This window comes from Ovis canadensis, chromosome 7, assembly GCF_042477335.2.
Source record: "Ovis canadensis isolate MfBH-ARS-UI-01 breed Bighorn chromosome 7, ARS-UI_OviCan_v2, whole genome shotgun sequence".
Classification (NCBI taxonomy): domain Eukaryota; kingdom Metazoa; phylum Chordata; class Mammalia; order Artiodactyla; family Bovidae; genus Ovis; species Ovis canadensis.
In genome coordinates, this window is record NC_091251.1 from 48109739 (window position 1) to 48134326 (window position 24588).

Consider the following 24588-nt stretch of genomic DNA (forward strand, 5'->3'; position numbering starts at 1 on the left):
GGATATAACACTCATGTCCAGACTTTTTGATGGCCAAGTTTTGGTGGAAGAATTGGGCAATAACTGGCAGTTAAGAAGCCCAAGAAAGTGGTTTATGAACTGTCACCCACAGAGCCCTGAGGTTTCCGTGGAGGTGTCTCAGGACTCAATGCAGGGAGGAGAGGGGGCTCAAAGGTAGAAGCTCTGAGCTTCTTTCTGCTGTCTTCAACCCAAGTAGCTTTACTTATTGGACTTCTGAGAGTCCACTACTGTTAATTTTTTTAAGCCAGTAAACACAGATTTAAGGTCTAAGGAAATGAAGCTATGTTGATGATAATATGGAATATGTTGATAATAAGAGATAAGAATGAACCTGGATATTAACTTTGAAAAGAGTTACCTATTGGCAAAATTGGTTTGCTTAAGTTAAAATGAAAACAAAATGGGGCTTTGACACTGATATATGTGTTTGCTTGCATAAGATCATATGGGAAAAGCAGAGTTATTGCTACTTTTTCTCATATAATTAGGATTCTTTCCTAGGTTGTAGCCTCAAGAACAGAACATTCCAGAAGAGTCTCTGGTTTAAAACATAAATTTTAAAAGAAAGTTATTTTACTAAAAATTGGAGGATCTCTGCGTGCATAAACTGGATTCAATATTTGTTAATCACACATAGGCAGACAACCTGTGTGCCCTCTGCTTAGGATGTTCTTGCCCCATTTTTGCCTATCCAGAGTCCTGCTAATTCCTGAAGGCCCTGGTCAAGTCCTTCTTCCTCCAGAGAGAGGCCCGAGACCCCTCTCCTTACAGTCATCAATATTCCTGGCACAGCACTGTCCTTGTCCTGTCTCAGTTCAGTTGAGTCGCTCAGTCGTGTCCAACTCTTTGCGACCCCATGAATTGCAGCATGTCAGGCCTCCCTGTCCATCACCAACTCCCAGAGTTCACCCAAACTCAAGTCCATTGAGTCGGTGATGCCATCCAGCCATCTCATCCTCTGTCGTCCCCTTCTCCTCCTGCCTCCAATCCCTCCCAGCATCAGGGTCTTTTCCAATGAGTCAGCTCTTTGCATGAGGTGGCCAAAGTACTGGAGTTTCAGCTTTAGCATCATTCCTTCCAAAGAACACCCAGGACTGATCTCCTTTAGAATGGACTGGTTGGATCTCCTTGCAGTCCAAGGGACTCTCAAGCGTCTTCTCCAACACCAGAGTTCAAAAGCATCAATTCTTCAGCGCTCAGCTTTCTTCACAGTCCAACTCTCACATCCATACATGACCACTGAACTTATCATAAAATACTTTATAGTTACTACATACGTCTTCCATCTCCTCTAAATTGCACTCTCCCTGAGTTTAGCCATCCTTTTCACAGCAATCAGCACATTGCAATATTAGATTCCAAATAAATGTTAGCTGAATTAAATTTGAGAGACTAGTGGAAATATATGTCTAATTTGGGAAAGAATACATACTCTAATAGGATTTCAGTCTTACATTTGGACACATTTTCAAATCTTAGAATCCTGATGGCATACTTCAAGTAAATCAGATATGCAAAAGAACAGTAAGCATATAAGCAGTTTTACGTATGATTGGGGGTGGAAGAAAGGGGGAGGTATTGGTCAAAGTGTACAAACTTCCGACTATAATATGATGCATAACTTCTGGAGATTTAATGTACAGCCTAGTGATTGTAGCTAATAGTACTCTATTATATACTTGAAAGTTGCTAAGAGAGTGGATCTTAAATGTTTTCACCACAAAAAGGAAATGGTAATTATGTGACTTGATGCAGATGTTAGCTAATGCTATGGTGGTGATCAGTTTTGCAGTTTATAAGTAACAAATCAAGGAGTTGAACAACAAACTTATACATGTCAATTGTTTCTCAATAAAGCTGGGGAAAATAATTACTGATGACTACTGCATCATAACCCTATTTTATAATAAGAATGTCTCTAAAAGGACTCACAGCCTATTTACCGCTTATACTTGGTCACTCATCAGTGTCCTATCACTGCTTAAGTTCCCTGACTATTTCCTATACTCTCAAGAATCAAGGTTCCAGTAACATCATTTGAGGGATTTTATTTTGCTTTGTTTTTTGTTTTTGATGCTGATTTAATATTCTTCCAGCTTCCTATATCTTACTCGCATCACATCATACCTGTTCTGCATTACCTCACACCACCTACCCTTCTTAGCTTTTCATTTAACAGACATTATAGTAACAATACATGGGGCTTCCCAGGTGGCTCAGTGGTGAAGGATCCACCTGCCAATGCAGGAGATGAGAGTTTAATCCCTGGGTCAGGAAAATCCCCTGGAGGAGGGCATGGCAACCCATTCCAGTATTCTTCCCTGGGAAATCCCATGGACAGAAGAGTCTGGCGGACTACAGTCCATGGGGTGGCAAATAGTTGGACGTGACTGAACCGGCATGCACGCGCACAGCCCTAGAACACGTGGGAGGTGTTTGTTTCTACTATAGGTAGAGCCAGGCAAGTACATTTATAGACTAGAAAGCCTTTTCCTTCATGATTGCCATTGTTCACCAATTAGCTTGCCCTGTAATAATGTAAACATAGTTTTCTAATTATTGTAATTTGTAGAACTGACCTAGGTAAGCTGTTGGAACTAATCTCATGTATGTGTTTCCAGGTTCCACTCCTGGCTGAAGTTTTTGGCATAGAGGGAAATATTTTCAGACTTAAAATCAATGAAGAAATACCCTTGAAACCCAGGTATGAAGTTACTGATGTCCTCACAAGCAAGCTAACCACTGTAAGGTAAGCCAAGAAACATGCTACCTGGAATATACCCTCAATATGTTCTTCTGTCATACCTTGAGTAGCAGCTTTTGTATGAGTCTCATATTTTGTGTTTCAAAGATACGACCATTTGCAAAGTTAGTTTTCAGTTATTTGGGAATAAATTTATCCATTTTAACGTTATCCATTCTGTATTCTCTTCCTCTGCCATTTGACTCATCAGTACTTATTAATGAAGAGAAGCAGAGCTTCTGATCTCTTCTCTCCTCCCCACAAAGTAAAAAATTTGTCAGCCAGACTCTGGGAACAAGCAGGAAAGCTATTTAATTGACTCACTCAGATGAGCAGCAGGGCTCCAGGGATTGAAGGTACTAGCTGAACTCGCAATGCTTACAGTCATTTATACAGTTAGACTGGCTCACTTTTAATTAACAGCAGTCTCAGAAGTCTAACATGTAACTTCACTTAGAGTCAGAGATAAATTAATAATAAGTTTCTAGGTGGAAAAAAAGTCTTTGGGGATTAAAGGATTTTTCATGTACCTGCGGAATCTGCCTCAGTTCTTAGCACATTTTCCTGTGATATTTTAACTTGGTTCTGTCTGTGGGTTTGTTATTTTCTCTGTATCATTACTCTAAGGGAGTATGACATTATGCCAGATGCTTTAATTTTCACTACATCATTATCATAGTTTTATGTGGATTATTTTTCCATGAAAATCTAATAAGTAGCTAATAAATTATAAGGGTAAATTAATCCAGCTATGGTAAACTATCATAAACTTAAAATATATCACTGAGCCACTACTATATGCCAAGAACTTAGGAGACACATGAGCACCCATGGCTGATTCATGTAGATGAATGGCAAAAAGCACCACAATATTGTAAAGTAATTATCCTCCAATTAGAATAAATAAATTTTTAAAAAAAAGACTCTTCTCAAGGCTTTGCAGTTTAGCAAATGAGAGTGTGTGTGTATATGTGTGTTTCTTCTTAGTCACATTAGTTTTTACTCTCCTGGATGGTTCATTTTACTAGTAGATCTTTAACATTTTTATATCTGTGTTCATAAGTAAAACTGGTCTGTAGTTGTTTTTTTTTTTTCCTGTGGTATGTTTGCCCAGGTTTTGGAGTCAGGGTGATATTAGTTTTGCGTAGTAAATATGTTATATTAATTTTAGTTTTGCTTCTATTTCAACCTCTTTCTAGAGGGCTTTTGTCTACTGTAGTAACCAGAAAGCTAAAAACTGCATTTCTCCATTTCCCAGACTCACATGTAGCTAGTTTCTGGTGTATTTTAGGTTCCATCGAGTTATCTGATTTCAGAACCGAGTTTCCCATTTTGCTGGTATACATTGGCAGCTATAGAATGACTCTAGAGCCACTAGTTAGGGCAGTGGTTTCTTAATCTCTGGATTGCATCTAAGATGGCATGATCCTGGAGTCCAGCCATTGCCACACTGACTTCTGTTTACCCAACTTCCTGCTTCCAGCTGAGAGAGAAGTTCTGTTAGTCTACAGTTATGTGGTATTGTCCTAGGGGTCATTACTGGGCACTCAGCCAGGAACCAGCTACTTCAAAACTTCCATGATATTGTAAGCTCATAATTCCCCCATATTAAGTCATTTCCTTTCTGCTTAAAATGGCCAGAATTGTTTCCATTATCTACAGCTGAATCTTAATTGACATAATTGTTGGTATCAGAAATGAATATAAGTAACAGATCCTCAGGGATTGAAACATGAGCTTAATTGGCTGATCTAGTTGGATCTGAAGGTAGTGAGGTTTTCTGAAGGTAGTGAGGTTTTCATTAGACAATGCAACATTAGTGTTTGGGGCTGAATGCTTCCCTCCCCCCCATATGTTGATATGTTGAAACCCTAAGTCTTTATACCTCACAATGTGACTGTTCAGAGATAGGGCCTTTGAACAGGTAATTAAGTAACAGTAGGGTCATTAGGGTGGGCTCTGATCCAATGTGACTGATGTTCTATAAAGAGGAGATGATTAGGATACAGATAACACAGAAGGATGGCCTTGTGAAGACACAGCAAGAGGATAGCCCTCTGCAAGCCAAGAAGAAAGGCCTCAGAAGAAACCAAACCTGCTGACACTTTGATCTAGGACTTCCAGCCTACAGAATTGTGAGAAAATAAGTTTCTTGTGTTTAAGCCACCTAGTCTGCGGTAGCAGCTCTAGCAAACTAGTATAACTAGCAATAAACCACAGCATTCTCTGGCAAAGTCACTTAAATTACTACTTGTGGTCACCTGAAGTCGTGCCTATTGAAAGTGTGGCTCTGGCAGACCAATCGGCATAGCCCGATTATCATACGAAATTCAAAATGCTGAGGTGGCCCAGTTGTTACTAATTTCACTGAAGAACTTAAAGAAAACAGTAGTTTCAGGCTTTTAAATTCTTAGCTCAAGATATTGTCAGAAACCTAATAGGTTTCTATGACCATCTTACACCATCTCTTATAGAGTCCTTGTAACTATAGAGTCCTTATAGCTGAAAGTTAGATGCAAGGTTAGATTCTATGGTTTGCTGAATTGAAGTGTAAGTTGAATTCAGAGCTTTATCAGCTCTATGAATTTAGGGCATCGACTGTGAAAAGATAGGACTCCTCAAAATTGAATAGCAACATCTGGGAACATTTGGATAACTCTGAGTACCTAAACCTCAGAATTCCACTGAGCCTCCCAGTTCAGCTAAAGACTCACCCTCTCCTCTGATGAGGCTGGCATCACCTTGCTGAGACACTCCATGTTGACCTCACCTGAAATATACTATGCCAGGGGATTCCAGTGCTCCCTGTGCTTCTCTCCTACCCACTTTCACTGCCTCCAGATCCACTGTCAGAGTCAGACCCCAACATTCCCGGGGAGCCAATTACAGTCAAACCCAGGAGGTACCTAAAGAATTAGAAGATGTTATATTGGCAAAAACCTCTGAAATAGGCATGGCAATGGTTTCTAAAGGACTCCTAGACTGGAAAGAAGCAACATAATTTTAGGATCATGCTAAATTTACTGACATAAATTAGAGAATTCAGATTTGATATGCTATCTAGGACAGCTGAAAGAGCTTCTAATTATTTGCTTGACTGGCTAAGTATAATCTGTAGAGTCAGCTATGGACTCTGCTGAATGAAGCTGAGATACCAGAAATTCCTTGGCACGGTGTAGAAGAAATGATTCATAGACTTAGGGAAATAGAAATGTTGAAGTGGGTATGTCATATACAGCTACCTCATCTAGCCCCTAATTCTGTTCTCCAAAGAACCCAAAAAAAAACTGCCTTCACTGAGAAATATATTGGTGAGGGAACACTTGGAAAACATTATAGTGAGTGAATGTCTTTTCTGAGCTACAGACGATGGTGGAAACGGTACCATTAAAAGAGGCTCCCTGGTTTCCGTGGAGATGATGAGACTCTAAGTAGCAAAGTCAAAGTAGCAGCATTTAGTTGTTGGAGACAAGGAGAACATGTTTCCTTAACGTGCAGCAGGGTCTGTGTGGTACTCAGAATGGCTCAACCCTCAGGGCAGTGAACAATATGTCAAAGAGTCCATTAAACTGAAGTAGATGGGCTAAAGTCCTACTTGATAGACTAATCAAAAGAATTCTATTTAGATTTGATAAACAGTGAGACACAATCTCTCAATCAATGGAATTAGTTTCTAGAACCCAAGCATCTTTCTTGAGGAGAAGGCCTAGAATCCATGGAGGAAGATTTTGCAAGGATATAATAAGATTATAACCTGTCCCTTCTAATCCTCCCTAAAGAAGCCTGTGACCATTTACCAGGGTCACTAGAAAAAGAAATATCTAGACCTAGGGTTTTAAGTGCTGCCTCTGAGCTTACATAACTCCTGGGGGATCTAAAACATCCTAAAAGTCTACCTGTCAATTGGGGGCTGATGGAAGTAGGTGATAAAGAGATAAAAGTTTGACCTTTCCATCTCACTGTGGACTGAGTGGATAATAACCCAATCTGTGTTATTTCCTCAGTTTCTCTATGTATGGTTAGAATGAGAGAAGGAAAGGAAAAATGTTTAGTCTATGCATCAAACTTTTTTCCTAGACTGTCCAGACCAAGGTAATAATAATGGTGAGGATAGCCAACATTTACTGAGCACTTACTATGTGCCAGGCACTGTGTGATCTCATTTACGTGTGTGGTCTCATTGAATCCTCAAAAAGCTATGTTTGTTCTCGCTTTTATCATTTCCACTTCACAGATGAGGAAACCACGAACTGGAAAAGATTAACCTGTCCAAAGTTACACACCTAGTGTATGTTAGAGCTATGTTCAATCCAGCGTTTCTGACACCACAGCTCACACTCTGAATTACAGCTTTCCACTGCCTTGGCATGCTATGTCACATGAATATTGATTTACTGATTTGAACTGAGATTTTCACTGAGCCACATAAACTTAGAACAATTTATTTTTCTCTCCCTGCCTTGTTTTCCAGGCTGACTTCTTGCCCAGGGGATACAGGCAGTCTGGTGCTGGCAAGTGGGAAAGGAGATCTGAAGTGTCACGTCACGGCAAACCCATTCAAGGTCGACTTGGTATCTGAAGAAGAGGTTGTAATGAGCATAAACTCCCTGGGCCAATTGTACTTTGAGCAGCTGCAGATTCCTCCCAAGCAAAGGTATTTTTGCACGTTACTTAATACATACAGAACTTAAAATCTAATTGTGACTATATCTCCATAGAAAATTGGTTTGCTTTATTTGTTGGAATATTCTGAGAAATTTCATCTTGTCACCTGGACAGACTAATGCAGGCTTGATGACAAAAGTTATTCCCAGACATTTGCAAAGGTGATACTCTTAACATATCCTATATTTTTGACTGATGACTTTCTCTACCCTACCCCTTCTAAAAAAGGATCCTGTTAACTTGATAGATGTTAATGTGAACTAACAGAATTTCACTTTATCCCCGTTACAATAACATGAGTTACCTTAGACTTGAATAGTTGTCTAGGAATTTTCTGGAACCAACCACTTGATCAAAGCTGTTTGTGTGTGGGTCACGTGAGTTGGAAGATAGTTGTAGAAGGAGATTTTTCATCCATTTTTACCAATATTGTTTTTAAATCCTCCAGTCTGTAGTTCTATTTTTATTCAAATAATGAACATCTTACATGAATTTCAGAAAGCATTTAACACAGTGATTTTTTCCTGAGTCTCAGCTAATTTCTATTTTTAAAGTTTATTGTTAAAGTTTTTATTTTATCACAGAAATGTGTTCATTATAGGGTAAATAGAAAATATTGAAAAGAAGAAAAAATTAAAATACCCATAATCCTGCCACCCCTACTGTTAGTACCTTATGAATTTAATTCAGTTTACTTTTTCTTGACTGAAAACACCATCAGCATAACAAATCCCTGTGTGCCTGTTATTTATATTTTGTTATTTATTTATATTAAAAATATTAATTTTAAAAGCATTTTTCCTTTTAATAAACTCCTATTATTTTGTTTTAAGGGTGATTTCTAAGTTGGGCTTTTTAATAAAGCCCAGTAAAGTCTGCCTCACCATTTGTCCTTTGAGCTACCTAGTTTCATGTTTTAAAGTAATCAATGTTTCCAGTTTTCTATGTATCTTTCTAATTTATGCCTATTCAGTAAAGCTAATGTATTCTTTGTTTTTTCCTTTCCTGACACAAATGATACACATTATTCTGTACCTCCCTTTTTTTCTTTAGCAATGTGGCAGTTTCTTTTTTTTTTTTTCTTAATATTTATTTATTTATGGCTGTGTTGGGTCTCAGTTGCAGCATTCTGGCTTCTGTCTAGTTGTGCATGTAACACACGAGCTGCTCTGCAGCATATGGGATCTTAGTTTCCATACCAGGGATCGAACCCATATCCCCTGAATTGGGAGGTGGATTCTTAACCACTGGACCACCAGGGACATCCCAAGCAATGTGGCAGTTTCTAACTTCTTTAAAGCTGCTACACCATTTCTATTATATGGTTACACTATGATTCATTTAGTAAATCCCTACTGGTGGACTTTAAAACCATTTCTGATGTTGTTTTACAACTACTTCATGAATAACCTTGTATGTGTGTTATTTTGCATACATGCAAATATATCCATAGACCAGAGTCATAGAAGTATAATTTTTGATCAAATGGTTTGTACGTCTGTTGATAGATGTTTCCAAATTGCCTTCCATAGAGGTTGCGTACTAGTTTATATTTCTATCGTTTTAATTTATATTTGTGTTAGGAAAATCAGATTATCCACCTAGGGGAAAAAATATAAGTTAGGGCTTAACCTCAGACCATTTAGCAAAAATGAATTCCAGGACTTTCCTGGTGGTACAATGAATAAGAGTCCACCTGCCAATACAGGGGACACAGGTTTGATCCCTGGTCCAGGAAGATTCCACATGCCGTGGAGCAACTAAGCCCATACACCGCAACTACTGAACCCGTGCTCTAGAACCCATGAGCCACAGCTACTAAGCCGGTGAGCCATAACAACAGAAACCCATGCCCCTAGAGCCTGTGCTCCACAAGAGGAGAAGCCACCACAGTGAGAAGCTCACACACCACAGCAAAGAGCAGCCCCGGCTTGCTGCAGCTAGAGAAAGCCCAGGCACAGCAATGAAGATCAATTGCAGCCAAAAATTAAAAACAAATGATTTAAAAAATTAATTCCAGGTAAATAAAAATTAAACACACACACAAAAAAAATAAAAATAAGAGAAAGTATAGAATATTTTTAATTGTATTAGTGTGATAGAAACTGAAGAGCTGTAAGGAAAAAGATGGATTTGATTACTTAGAAATTTTAAACTTTATTATAGCCACAAAAACAAAATACAAACAACAACAAGAAAAAAACTTGAACAAAATGAAAAGGCAAGAATCTGTAATTTCCAGTTTGGCATGTGAGGAGCTCAGAAGTTGCCACAAACAAGAATGAAAAATCAAAAAATAAAATTACTCAAAATATAATATAGTCCTAAATGTAAAATCTAAGACCATAAAACTTCTAGACAAGAACATCAGAAAATCTTGATGACCTTGGATTAGGCAGAGGTCTTAGATATTACACCAAAAGCATGATCCACAAAAGAAGAAATATGGTAAAATGAACATAAACAAAAGTAAAGTGCCTGCACATTCAAAGACCATATGAAGAGATATGCAAAGATAAGTCATAGACTAAGAAAAAATATTTGTAAACATATATATGATCAAGAAGTTGTATGTATAATATAGAAAGAACTCTCAAAATTTAACATGAAAATAATAGATTTAAACAGATATTTCACCCAAGATGTACAAGTGACCGATAAGCACTTGAAAAATATGTCCAGTGCCATTAGGTTTTAGAGAATTGCAAATTAAACAACAGGGACATACTACCACACATCTATTAAAATGGCTAAAGTTTAACAGGACAACTGTATTGTTAGAAACATGACTGGAGAGCGAGAGGCTTTGATAGACATTGACTCTTGAGCAGAGGTATTTATTTGGTACTCTGTGACTTAGTGGAACCCTGCAGAAGGGAATTCCTGCCATTTAATTATTTATATTGCTTCTCCCTGGTGGCTCAGATGGTAAGGAATCTGCCTGTAATGCAGGAGATCCGGGTTCAGTCCCAGGGTCGGGAAGTTCCCCTGGACAAGGAAATGGCAATCCACTCCAGTATTCTTGCCTGGAGAATCCCATGGACAGAGGAGCCTGGCAAGGCTACAGTCCATGGGGTTGCAAAGAGTCGGACACAACTGAGCGATTAACACTATACTATATTGTTAATGTCAATTGACCAAATAAAATTATGTCCTTCATAGGCAGGAGCTGAGAAACTGATACTGGGCTTGGATATGTTAAAAAAGCAGTTTTTGTTTTTTTTTTTCTATAGACAGGATGAGCTGAAACCAGGGAACAGTGAGTTTACTAGACAGGAGGAACATGGCTATTTGAAGTAAAAAATTAATCTGCAGCATCATAATAAACAATTACTACTGATCTATATATTCACAACAAAATAATGTCACAACATTTAATGAACAGCACCTAAAAATAGACATAGATGGACAAAAGTTCCTTGATATAAATGGTAGCCTAGACTTAATATCCTGTGCATCCTTGGGAGTCATTATTGGAGACCAGATTGAAATTGGTCTCTGGCAGAATGTTGTCCCCTGTCTATTGAACTTTCATGCTGCAAGAAGAGGTAAAAGCCTTATTCTAAGTACAGACAAACTTTGTCCTTGGGTAATATCCTAAAGGGGAACCATAATTTACATGCAATCTAGTGATCTTCTGCTGTGAAACATGTTTAATTTGCCTTTTTCAATGTATTTGCCTGTCTTAGACACTTTGAACAAGGAAAGGAAAAATAAACAACCTCTGAACTCTGATCTTCCATTGCTTTTGTACATTCCGATTGTGAAATTGAGGGTAAGGATGTTCAAAAGCCCATGGGAAATTTATATGTCTTCAGAATATTGTGCCTGTTCTAATATGATGAGCTTTTAAAACACTTTTCTTAGAACAAGAATCAATTTTTGTAATTGTATAGATACTTAGCTAATTTTGAATGCTGCTGATGGCATAACTATGTTTTTAAATCCAAAAATATATTCTTGTATGCCACATTAAGATGCTCTTTCATATAATAAAGATTTTCTTTTTTACTAACTCATTTCAAAGAGAAAGAATTTTACTTGTAAGTAAGCTGTTTTTCACCTAAATATCACAAAACAATTCTTTTTTCCTCCAATAAAGGAGAGCATTATGAGCTTTTAAAAAAGAAAAAAAATAGAAGTAGTTTTATTAATTTCAGAAAGAGCTTACTTCAAAACAGGGGAAGTTATTAGGCATAAAGAATGTCATTCCATGATGATAAAGGGGTCAATTCCCTGAGAAAACAACAGTCCTTAATGTGTATGTACCTAACAACAGAGTATCAAATACTTAAGGCAAGAATATAGAACTGCAAAGAGAAATAGATGAATCCACTATTATACCTGGGCTTTCCTGGTGGCTCAGCTGGTAAAGAATCTGCCTGCAATGAGGGAGACCTGGGTTTGATCCCTGGGTTCAGAAGATCTCCTGGAGAAGTGAATGGCTACCCACTCCAGTATTCTGGCCTGGAGAATTCCGTGGACTGTATAGTCCATGGGGTCGCAAAGAGTCAGACATGATTGAGTGACTTTCACTCACTGTTATAATTAGAGACCTTAACACTCTTCTATCAGGAATGGACAGAGCCATCAGAGAGAAAATCGACAAGGACATGCTGGTGCTAAGTCACATCAGTCGTGTCTGTCCCTGTGCGACCCCATAGACGTCAGCCCACCAGGCTACCCCATCCCTGGGACCCAGGCAAGAACACTGGAGTGGGTTACCATTTCCTTCTCCAGTGCATGAAAGTGAAAAGTGAAAGTGAAGTCGCTCAGTCATGTCCGACTCTTCGCGACCCCATGGACTGCAGCCTACCAGGTTGCTCCATCCATGGGATTTTCCAGGCAAGAGTACTGGAGTGGGGTGCCATTACCTTCTCTGCAATAAGGACATATCTAATTCAAAAGCACCATCAATCAACTGGATATAATTGACATCTATAGTCTCCTTCATACAACAACAGTAGAATACACATTCTTCTTAAACTCACATGGAACATTCACCAAGACCATATTTTGTGTCATAAAACATACCTTAAGAAATTTAAACAAATAGAAATCATACTGTGTCAGCATGATTTGCATTAATTTAACGCAATTAAACTAGAATTCAACAACAGAAAGCTGGAAAATTCCAAAATACTTGAAGATTAAACAACATGCTTCTTAGTAACACAAAGAAGAAATCTAAAAAGAAAGAAGAATATTTCAAACTAAATGAAAATTAAAATACAACTTATCAAAATTTGTGGGATGCAGCAAAAGCAGTACTTAAAGTGAAATCTGTAGCATTGAATGCAAATATTAGAGAGACAGATGCGTTTGAAGAGAGGCACAGAGGAACTCCAAAGGAACAAGTACTTTCTGTTGTTTATGCTCACTAGTGGGTTCACAGTTATTCACTTTAGTGTTAGTCTTTAAACTCTGCACATACATTACATACCTTCTATATGCATGCTGCATTTTACACTAAAGAAAAGATTATTGTATAATGAGTATAAATAGATAATTTACAGAATTATAAATAACCATTTAATGTATAAAAAGGTAGTCTGCATCACTTATGGTATAAATTCAATTTGAAATGCATTATCTTTTCTAAAATTTTAGATTGGCAAAGAGTTAAAAAAAATTCATAAAATCCAGTATTGTTAAGAATGGGAAGAAATGAGCCCTCAAATAAAACTAATAGAAGTTATAATAAGTTGTCACAATCATCTGGGAAGATGATGCATCATCTTGCTCCATACTAGGGTAATACTGCATGAGAGGAACTGTGTTTTGTCTTGCTTATGTTAGTATTATGAGCGTGTATTACAATAAAAAACTGATTAATCTATTTTTAAGAGTTAACAAGAAAATTCAAATCTGTCTACATTTTTATAAGATATCAAGCTCTTGGTAATGTTCACCATTAATATTTAATTTTGTAAACTTATTTTTATAATGATGTTATTTTTAGTAAGTTAAAGGATATAACGTATGGGGGTCTCAAAAGTTCAAAATGAAAATCTTTTATCATTGAGCAAATAACCTGGGTCAGTCGTGCCATGAGTGAAACAACTTTTTTACATTACAGCAGAGCTACCAAGAAAAATGAGGAGGATGCATCCGTTGACACCACTCAGGTAATCTACAGAGAGCAATTTATCTTTTTAAAACCTTTTCCACTATTATCATCATTATACAAGTATAATGGGTCTGTTCTCCCCTTGTACAGATGGGTAGTTGGTCAATGCTCTACTGTATATAAATGGGACCTCCTGTAGGCCAGGCACTGTTCAAGGAGTTGGTGGTATATCATCAAACTAATCTAATTCCCTCATTATCATGGAGCTTACGTTCTTCTAAGCCACATTAACCTTTTTAGACTTTAAGAACAAAGAAAAACTGTGGAAAGGTCTTCAGCAGAGATGCATGGTCTGATATCTGTGTCTAAAAGATTATTTTGTCTTAATTCTGGAGATTGGATGTTCCGGAAACCTCTTACTCCAAAGCCACATGCATCTTCAAAGGGTCTCTGACAGTAGCTATGGTCATCAGGAAGGTGGAAAACATTTCCAGTTTAATAATACAAATGCTTCTTCCTCTTGAGAACTGACTGAAACTGACCCTTAAGAAAAACTAACATGGTTATTGTGCCTTCACATCTTTGCACTAATACATTAGACCAGCTTTGGGGAGACCTCTAATCAGACAGCTTAGGCAGTGGTTTTGAGTCAAACACCCCCTTACAAGAATCTGATGAAAGCTATGAACCATCTCTGTAGAAAAAAAATTTTTTTGTCATACTATTTCAGGGAGTTCACAAACTTTAAAACCTGTCTAGACCTCAGAATGATAATCCCTGCATCAAGAATTCAGGCGTAATTTTAAAGAACCAAACACACAACACACAGACTCACTTTACAGAGGCTTTCATTATAAAGAAATAACCTAGAAACAGGAAAATAGCTCATTTTTTAAAAAGAAATGTGCTTTTTATATACACACACAATTCTTTTAAAACTTTTCATTTTACCAGAGAAAAAGAGACTTCTGTAAAGCTAGGACATTCATCGCTCTAGGTCAGAAGATTGCAAACCTGAGCAATCACCATCCCAGTTGACCTCTCTACCCAGCATAGGAACACAATCAGTAGTCTGGCTAATTGGAGCTGGTGAGAGAAAGTGCTCATCTCAGCCAAAATCTTTGCTTAGAGTCTCTCAAAAGAGACCCAGGTTATTTGACTCTAAATATTTTGCTTTACCTATATAAAAACTACATTTTTCAAAGTACTTTCCCATTATTTTAGCTCTTGTAAAGATATTCATGTCAAATGGTGTGGCAGTTCCTAAACAATTAAACATAGAATTACAACATGATCCAGCAATTACATTTATGGATATATATCCAAAAGTAAAAATGGGACTCAAACAAATATTTGTATACCTATGTTCATAGCAGAATAGTATTCATAGTAGCCCAAAGGTAGAAACAATCCAGCAACCCAAGAGTCATTGACTGATGAACGCACACACAAAATGAGGTATGTACATACAAAATGAGGTATGTACACACAAAATGAGGTATGTACACACAGTGGAATATTATCCAGCCTTAAAAAGGAAGGCAATTCTGACACATGCTACAAAATGGATGAATCTTGAAGACATTATACTAAGTGAAATAAGCCAGTCACAAAAGGACAAATACAGTATGATTCTATTTATACAAGTTATCTAGAATTGTCAAATTCATAAAGACAGGAGCTAGAAAAGTGGTTGTCAGGAGCTGAGGGGAGGGGAGGTGGGGTGTTACTGTTAATGGTTGCAGTGCTTCAGTTTGGAAGGTTGTAAAAGTTCTGGAGACAGATTGTGATGTTGGTTGCACAATAATGTGAATGTACTTAACGCCACTTAAAAATGGTTAAAATGGTAAGTTTTAAGTTATATATATTTTACCACAATAAAAAATATATTCATGTTAGCTGTAGATCACAAGGATTATTAATGGCATTTATATAGAACACAGATCTAATTTAATATATTGATATCACAAATTGGTCTTTTAAAAGATGAACTCATTTCCTAATCAAATAAATGTGCTATTGTGGTAACCACATGTGTTACAATATATAGCCTTAGTTTGCTACCTTTTTTCTTTTTTGTACCAACAGGAAAATCAAGAGGAACTGGGCCTGTGGGAGGAGAAATTTGAAAATTTTGTGGATGTCAAAGTTAATGGTACAATTAAAATTGATGTAGTGTTCTTTCCAAACAGTTCTTTCCAAAACAGTTCTTTGCAAAATAGCCAAAAGTTTCTATCTAAAAGTCCCTTGAGCTTTGACACCTAAACACGTGACTTTTGTAAGGTGAACAGAAATCTCATATTTGGGACCACTATTCTTCAGTAATGCATTGCAATAGAGAAATAGTGAGTGTATGACTTGTGGGGAGTGTAAGAGAAGTATAGGCCTCATGAAGCTTCTGGTTTCATAGAGAGACCTAGGTCAGCATATTGCTTGCACTCTTCAGTGAATCAATTGCAAATTCTACATTCTGTTTTTGTGAGAGTCAAGTGATGAGAAACCCAGCTCATTAGGTCCAACATTTCAAGCCAGTGGTTCTCAACCTTTTCCAGGCCTCCCTACTGTTCACGTGAGTATCGAGTGACCCTCTATGACATTTCTCACTACGCTTAGTGATGAGGGGAGACTTAGGGAATGTAGGTGGCAGGGAGGGAATTTGTCTCTTTAGGAGATAACTTTTCAAATACTTGGGGCTTGTTTAGTTGGAAAAAATACTCACTTTTCTCCTTCTTCCTCCCTACCCTGTAGAATAACAGACCTTCTCTTAACTCCTTGAGAATCTCTGATCTAGCATCTATTTCTATAGCCTAGTATAATGATCAGGACTGACAGTGTAGCCCAAAGTTATAAATAGGGGAGCCCTAAGGCTCTCCTTTATGTAACATTATAATCCTTTCTGTATCTTATCTATAGCAACCCCTTTCCCTAAACTCCTCCAAATAAGGACCATTTGATGTCAAATACTTTTACCCAAGAGTAAATTTAAATCAATGTTCTCTCTCCTAGTTACTTTCATTTTTCCCATATCTCTAAAATAATTGTTAAATAAAGGACTTTATCTTTGGTTAAAGGAAATTTTTGTATCTACAGTTACAGGGAAGGGGGTGTATATTGAGGAGCTAGGGGAGGTACTCCTGGTGCCCTTGACCTCACAGTTCTTGTATGCAGTAAGAATGAACGACCAGGCAGAAGACACGCAGCCTTTCAGCTGGCAAGCTTTAAAAGTGCTCACTACCCTCTTCTTCCTAAAGCAAGCAACTATGCAATATAGTTCAGGAAAATGTAGGGGGAAAATCTAAAACTTTGTAATCATATTTTACAGATAGAAAAGAAATATACTGTAAATGTGGGAACACAGAGAACTGTAGCACACAGCTAAGAAAACATGACTAATAAGTGACCAGAACTTAGCCTTGTGCATTTTTTGTATCCCCACATCACCTGAATACAACAAAGTACAGAGAGTCAGCATATGTGATTGATCAGGGCGCGCTCAGGTCTCTTGATCCATAGTCTAGTCATCTTGCTAGTCCTGTAGTTAACTGAATCTCATTAATTGATTGTCCCATTGAGAAGCAAAAGTCAGTCACTCTCCTGGTCCCTGTAGGTCCTGCCTCCATTGGTTTGGATTTCTCTTTGCATGGTTTTGAGCATCTCTACGGAATCCCGCAACATGCTGACTCACACCAACTTAAAAACACAAGGTAAAGTGAAAAGAATTCTTACAGGAGGCCCTGGTTTCTGGACTGGAAAAGTCTGAAAATAAAGCATGTGCGATACCTGGGTCAGTGCTAATATGTGCCTGGCCTTTCCCTCTTTGATACTGCTTGTAGAGCTTTAAGAATTTCCCTTTAATGATCACTCAGAGCGATGGTTTTCAATTTTTATTTTGTTTTGCAGCAAAAATTAGACAATTATAAAAACTGTAATGCTGAACTTAAAAGTATAGAAGACATAAAAACATGGAACTGAGCAACTGAGCATGCACACACTCATGGTTGAAGTAGCAGGAAGACCTTCGTTACATCACCTTCCTGGGTTTTGCTTTTGTCTCTCAAGTCCTTTCTGGGGAACCCTGGGAAATATACAGTAACCTAGAAAAAGGCTTTTACTAAAAAAGGACAGTGATCCAGAGTGGAAAAGTGTGGCATCTCATATCACCTTGGATTCCCTTGGGGAGATTATTTCCAACTAACACCATTGACCAAAAAAATGCCAGAGGTATCAGACGAAGAAGAAGCAGAACTGAAGGAGTCTGGTCAAATTTGCCTGGTTCAGATGCTGTTTAGATGATAGGTAGACATGGTGACAAGTGAATCAGAAACTGTGTTGCTCTCACACCAACCTGAGCTCCGTGCTTCCTACCTCAATTCAGTTCCTAATCTTTCCTTACTCAGCACTGTGGAGGCACGTTAGGACACTATCGTTTTGTTTTAGTGACAGAGAAATACTCACCAAATCTGTCAATTTAGTTTTTACATGCTACTGTGGAAGATTCATAGGAAACGGTCCTCACCTCAGAAGAGATACTCAGAAAAGATATCTAAGATATGAGATACGCATGCCAATAGTAGCATGAAGAAATGCCAAAGGAATCAAAGGAGGAGGATCATATTCAGCCAGATTGAGTCAGGAAACCTTTAAAAAAGTGGTCAAGAGTTGAGCTTTGAAAGATGTAGAGGACCCAAGTCTTTGCAGGGGAAGTAAGTAAGTGTTAGTCACTCAGTCGTGCCCGAGTCTTTGCAACCCCATGAACTGCAGCCCAGCAGGCTCCTCTGTCCATGAGATTTTCCAGGCAAGAATACTGGAGTGGGTCGCCATTTCCTTTTCCAGGGGATCTTCCCAACCCAGGGATCAAAGCTGGGTCTCCTGCACTGCAGGCAGGTTCTTTACCAACTGAGCTATAAGGGAAGCTTTGCAGGGGAGAATGGAGCTATAATATTCACTAATAATAAATACATGATGGTCATTTGTAATCCTTCTTTGTATGTTTCAGTGATGGTGATGCTTACCGTCTTTATAACCTAGATGTCTATGGATATAAAATACATGACAAAATGGGCATTTATGGTTCAGTGCCTTATCTCCTGGCCCACAAACTGGGCAGAACTCTAGGCATTTTTTGGCTAAATGCCTCAGAAACACTAGTAGAGATCAAAACAGAACCTGCTGTAAAGGTGAGCTACGGATCATGACTGCATACCATACTTATAGAAGAGACAAAACTAGTGAAATGTAATCATAGTTCAGGGGTTTCTAGTGGCAGTCTTCTGCCACTAGAGTCTACAGTATAACTAGGGAAGGCTATTGGTGTGTACAAAGGAACAGAATATTACACACATAAGGGTGGGTCTTGTGGGTTAGAGGGACATTTTTCAGACTTTCATTCCATTCCTTTTTCAGTACACACTGACCCAGATGGGCCCAGTTGCTGCTAAACAAAAGGTCGGGTTTCGAACTGATGTGCACTGGATGTCAGAGAGTGGAATCATTGATGTTTTTCTGTTGACAGGACCTACTCCTTCTGACGTCTTCAAGCAGTATTCATACCTTACAGGTACTTGCATGTGGAAATGCCAGTTTCTTGTTCCATTGTATTTCCTCTAAACCGTGTAGAATCACTGTAAATGAACATTTGTTGCACATGATATAGCATTTATAAACAACTTACGCAAGCTTTTTAAGAAGCAAGCATTTATCCTTCTACTCTCATCACATTCAGCATCTCATCCCATTCCCTTTAACCAGTGGAATGGTTAAACATTCCACTGGGGCTGGTAATCTCCATTCTCTAGTCACTAATGTTCACCCATCTGCCTTTCTTGGAGCCTTAAAGGCTCCTGGACTTTCTTTACCTTTAACCCCTTTAATCCCTGGGCTTTCTCTACCTTTATCTCAGGTAACCAGTATCCCAATGTGAACTTTTATATGTTGTCTTCTCCATTAAAATATACCACTGGGATTAGCACTAAAGCATTTTTATCTTTAAAAGATATGTGAGATCATTTTGACTAATGCAGAAAAAGCATTTGACAAAATCTAACACTATTTCATGATAAAAACATTCAGAAGACTAGGAATAACAAGAAGCGTCCTCCACATAATAAAAGGCATTTATGGAAGATTCACAGCTATCCTCATACTCAATTCTGAAAGACTGCAAGGTTTCCCCTAAGATCAGAAACAAGATGAGGTTTCCCACTTTCACCACTGCTACTGAACATTGTAGTTGAAGTTCCAGCCAAAGAAATTAGGCAAGAAAAAGAAATAAAAACCATCCAACTTTGAAAGGAAAATATAAGATTATCTCTATTCACAGACAGTGTGATACTATATGATATAAAATCCCAAAGAATACACATACACACACACACACAATTAACCTACGTTGTACAGCACATGATCAACACACAAAATTGGTTGTGTTTCTACACACCAGGAATGAACAATCTAAAAATGAAATTGAGAAGACGATTCCATTTACAGTAACATCCAATAGAATAAAATACCCAGGAATAAACTTAACCAAGGAGGTAAAAGACTTGTATGCCAAAAACTACAAAAAAAAAACAAAACACAAAACCCTGAACTAAAGAAGGCCAAGATACATAAGAAGAAATTCCATGTTCGTGGATGGGAAGATTTAATATTATTAAGATGGCAATCCTACTAAAAGCAATCTATTTTTACTACAATCTCTGTCAAAATCCAATGTCATTTTTAAGTAATAGAAAAGATGATCTTCAAATTCATATGGAATTTCAAAGAGCCTGAGTAGCCCAAAAATCCTGAAATAAAATGTTGAAAGACTCACACTTTCTAATTTCAAAGCTTATTACAATGTTAAAGTAATCCAAACAGTGTAGTACTGGCATAAGGATAGACGTATAAGCCAATGGAATAAAATTGAGAGTCTAAAAATAAACCCATAGATCTTTGGCCTATTTATTTTCAATAAATGTTCAAGACCTTTCAATGGAGAAATAATTATGTCTTAACCACATGGTACTGGGACAACTGGATATCCACATGCGAAAGAATGAAGGTGGACCCTTATCTCATACCATATACAAAAAATTAACTCAAAATCGATTGATGGAATAAATATAAGAACTAAAATCGTAGAACTCTTATAAGAAAACAGGTCAATCATGACCTTGGATTTGGCAACAGATTCTTAGCTATGACACCAAAATCATGAGCAACAGAAGAAAAAAACAGATAAATTGGACCTTTTTTTTTCCCCAGCTGTGCCACTTGACATGTGGGGTCTTCGTTCTTCAACCAGGGATCTAACCCACACCCTCTGCAGTGAAAGTAGGGAGTCTCAACTACCAGACCACCAGGGAAGTTGCAAGTTGCACTTCTTTAAAACTAAAAACTTTTGTGAGTCAAAGAACATTATCAAGAAAGTGAAAAGCCAACCTATAGAATGGGAGAAAATATTTGCAAATCATATATATGATAAGGGTCTAGTATCCTGAATATATAAAGAACTCTTACAACTCAACAGCAAAAAGAAACAGTCTAATTCTAAGATGAACCAAGGGCTTAAATAGACATTTCTCAAAAGAAGATGTACAGATGGATTAACGAGTACCTGAAAAGAAGCGCAACAGCATTAGGTAAATTAAAACCACAATTAAATACTGCTTCAAAACCACTGGGATGGCTAAATCATAAAGAAAAGTGACAGAGAGAGAAAAAAATAGTAACTGTTGGTGAGGATGTGGAGAAATTAGAAACTCATACATTAGTGGTTGGAACATAATATGGTTCAGCTGCTGTGGAAACAGTTTGGCAGTTCCTCAAAAAGCTAAACATAGAATTACCATATGACCCAGCACGATGATTAATTTTGTGTGTCATGGTGCCCAGATATTTGGTTAAACACTAGTGTAGATGTCACTATGAAGTTATTTTTTCAGATGAGATTAATAATTAAATCAGTAAACTATGAGTAAAGCAGACTCATACTCTGTGATGTGAGTGGGTTTCATCCAATCAGTTGAAAACCTTGAGAAAAAAGGACTCTGGTGTCCCCCTAAAGAGGGGCTTCTCCGGTGACTCGGCAGTGGAAGAATTTGTCTGCAGTGCAAGAAACACAGGAGACACAGGTTCGATTCCTGAGTTGGGAAGCTACCCTGTAGGAGAAAATAGCAATGCACTCCAATATTCTTGCCTGGCGAGTCCCATGGATAGAGGAGCCTTGCAGGCTACAGTCCATGGGGTCACAAAGATGTGGGCGCAACCCAGCGACTGAGCACACACATCCCCTAAAGTAAAAGTAATCTGTCTCGAGACTGTCTTTTTTCTCAAGCTGCAACGTCAACCTGTCCTTGGGTCTCCAGGCTGGCCTACCTGCAGAATCCAAAACTACGAGCCCCTACAATCACATGAACCAGTTCCTTAAGATCAGTCAGTCATTTTCTTTCTCTGTATATGTATAAATACATATACACATATCCTTTTGATTCTGTTTCTCTACAGAACCCTACCTCACTCATCCAGCAGTTCTACTCCTAGATATATACTTGAACTGAATGGAAACTGAACAGATACTTGTATGCCAACAATCACTACAGCATTGTTTACCAGAGCCCAAAAGTGGAAACATGCCAAGTGCTCATCAGAAATGAATGGATAAACATGGTCTTCCCCAGTAGTACAGTGGATAAGAATTCACCTCCCAATGCAACAGACACGGATTCAGTCTCTGGTCCAGGAAGACTCCACATGCTGCAGAGCAACTAAAGCCTGCATGCCACAGCAACTGAAACCTATGCATCTAGAGTCTGTGCTCAGCAACAAGGGAAGCCACTGCAACGAGAAGCCCGTGCACTGCAACGAAGAGAAGCCTCCACTCACCACAACTAGAGAAAGTCCTGGTGCAGCAACGAAGACCCAGCACAGTCAAAAATAAGCTAATTAATTGTTAAAAAGGATGAATGCATAAACAAAATGCTTTCTTGTTGATGCCCTAAGTGTGAGACTCAGTGCTTAGACCTTGTAGATATTCAGGAAACACTTATCAAATGTACAATTAACATTGTGGTGGTACCTGGCTCAGTTGTCATCTCCCCCTTTTAGGCACACAAGCCATGCCCCCTCTCTTTGCTCTGGGGTACCATCAATGCCGCTGGAACTATGAAGATGAGCAGGATGTAAAGGCAGTGGATGCAGGATTTGATGAACATAACATTCCTTATGATGTCATGTGGCTGGACATAGAGCACACAGAGGGCAAGAGGTACTTCACCTGGGACAAGAAAAGATTCCCAAACCCCAAAAGGATGCAAGATCTGCTCAGGAGCAAAAAACGTAAGGTAAAATAAGCCAGTGGGCTTCCTAGGTGGCACAAGTGGTAAAGAATCTGCCTGCCAATGTAGGGGATGTAAGAGATGCAGGTTTGATCCCTGGGTTAGGAAGATCCCCTGGAGGAAGGCATGGCAATCCACTTCAGTATTCTTGCCTGGAGAATCCCATGGACAGAGGAGCCTAGCAGGCAACAGTCCATGGGGTCGCAAAAAACTGCACACAACTGATGTGACTTAGCATGCATGCATGCACAAGACAGCATTCTGAACCTTTTCATTGCAGAGCATTTAAAAATGTTCAAGTTGCCTTGGCACATTAGTGAACAAAGAACCATCTTGTAAAAAAAATGGCCGGAAAATAGTACTTTCAAGTGTAACTGTAATTGTGATCATAGAAAAGCTCTGGTGAAAAAGTGATAACGCTATCTACGGCTACCTTAGTGGGCCTAGGTTCCCATAAGGATGAAGGGGCCTACCATTCGGTTCCATTCATCGTGACCAGCGTGTACTAATGTGATGGGTGCACCTCATGCAAAATTTGATTTGATGTCAAGATTGATGATATCACACTGGCACCAAAAGGGTATGAACAGGTTAATTAGTCCCATAGTGAGGCATTTTAGGGGTGCAGAGCTGCTCCCAAGCTCCTCTGAAAATGGCCTAAGAGAGCTGGGAAAGGAGACAGGCTCAGGTTTTAAGGTGGTTACCTTAAAGTAAGTGTTGAACTGGGGTTGAGGGTTCCTGTGCATGCGCTAGGGCTTGTGTGGTTTGAACTTCTTGTTGGCCCCAAAGAAGGAAGCATCAGGGCTTTGTCAGTATGCACAGGTGTGGGCAGAAGGGTAAAGGGCCTGAAGATATGGTGGGGCTTGAAGCTCTTAACAGTTGGTCAGAAATGAAGTCAGATTCTTTAGTACACTATTTTTCCTGCATGCTTCCCTGATGGACTCAACCTGTTCATATGGCCAAGGAAGGAACTAAAATAGAAAACGAGGACGGGGAGACGGCACTGGAAAGTATATAATGCAGGTGTGGTGGTGGTGGTGGTCATGGCAACAATGAAAAGAGTGAAGGAGAAAAAAAAAGGGGGGGGGAAGAATCCCGTATGTATCTCATGAACGGATCCCTCAGTCCCTATCCATGAGATTCAAGTTGCCTTTTCAACCCATTCTGTTGATCCCCAGGCCTTTTACAGTGTTCTGAGGCAATGCTGTTAACTCTTAATATTCCAATTAATAAACATTTTTTGGTGTTTATTATTGAAGCAGCCCAAAAGCTTGGAGAAGGCGATAGCACCCTACTCCAGTACTCTTCCCTGGAAAATTCCATGGACAGAGGAGCCTGGTAGGCTGCAGTCCATGGGGTCGCTAAGAGTCGGACACGACTGAGTGACTTCACTTCCACTTTTCACTTTCATGCACTGGAGAAGGAAATGGCAACCCACTCCAGTGTTCTTGCCTGGAGAATCCCAGGGACGGGGGAGCCTGGTGGGCTGCCGTGTATGGGGTCGCATAGAGTCAGACACGACTGAAGCGACTTAGCAGCAGCAGCGGCAGCCCAAAAGCTAACTGACAGATGAATGGATAAAGGAAATGTGGTATATACATATGATACAAAATACCCAGTCTTTAAAAGGGAGGCCATTTGGATACATGCTACTACAAGGTGAATGAACCTTGAGGACGTTATGCTGAGTGAAATAAGCCCATCACAAAAAGACAAATACTATATGATTTCACTAATCTGTAATATCTAAAGGAGTCAAAATCCTAGAG

General features: G+C 38.7%; 1 protein-coding gene across 9 annotated transcripts in view; it reads left to right on the plus strand.

Annotated features, from left to right (window-relative positions):
• GANC (glucosidase alpha, neutral C) overlaps positions 1-24588 on the plus strand; it is an 81735-nt gene that overhangs the window by 12484 nt on the left and 44663 nt on the right. For 6 of the 9 annotated variants that reach the window (XM_069596075.1, XM_069596078.1, XM_069596076.1 and 3 more), the window contains 8 exons: positions 2643-2770; positions 7236-7418; positions 13509-13557; positions 15588-15654; positions 17107-17203; positions 18496-18676; positions 18903-19056; positions 22590-22825. In XM_069596075.1, coding sequence (XP_069452176.1) covers positions 2643-2770; positions 7236-7418; positions 13509-13557; positions 15588-15654; positions 17107-17203; positions 18496-18676; positions 18903-19056; positions 22590-22825 — 1095 coding nt within the window. The remainder of the gene's footprint in view (positions 1-2642; positions 2771-7235; positions 7419-13508; positions 13558-15587; positions 15655-17106; positions 17204-18495; positions 18677-18902; positions 19057-22589; positions 22826-24588) is intronic. The other 3 variants (XM_069596077.1, XM_069596079.1, XM_069596074.1) reach the window with 1 other exon arrangement.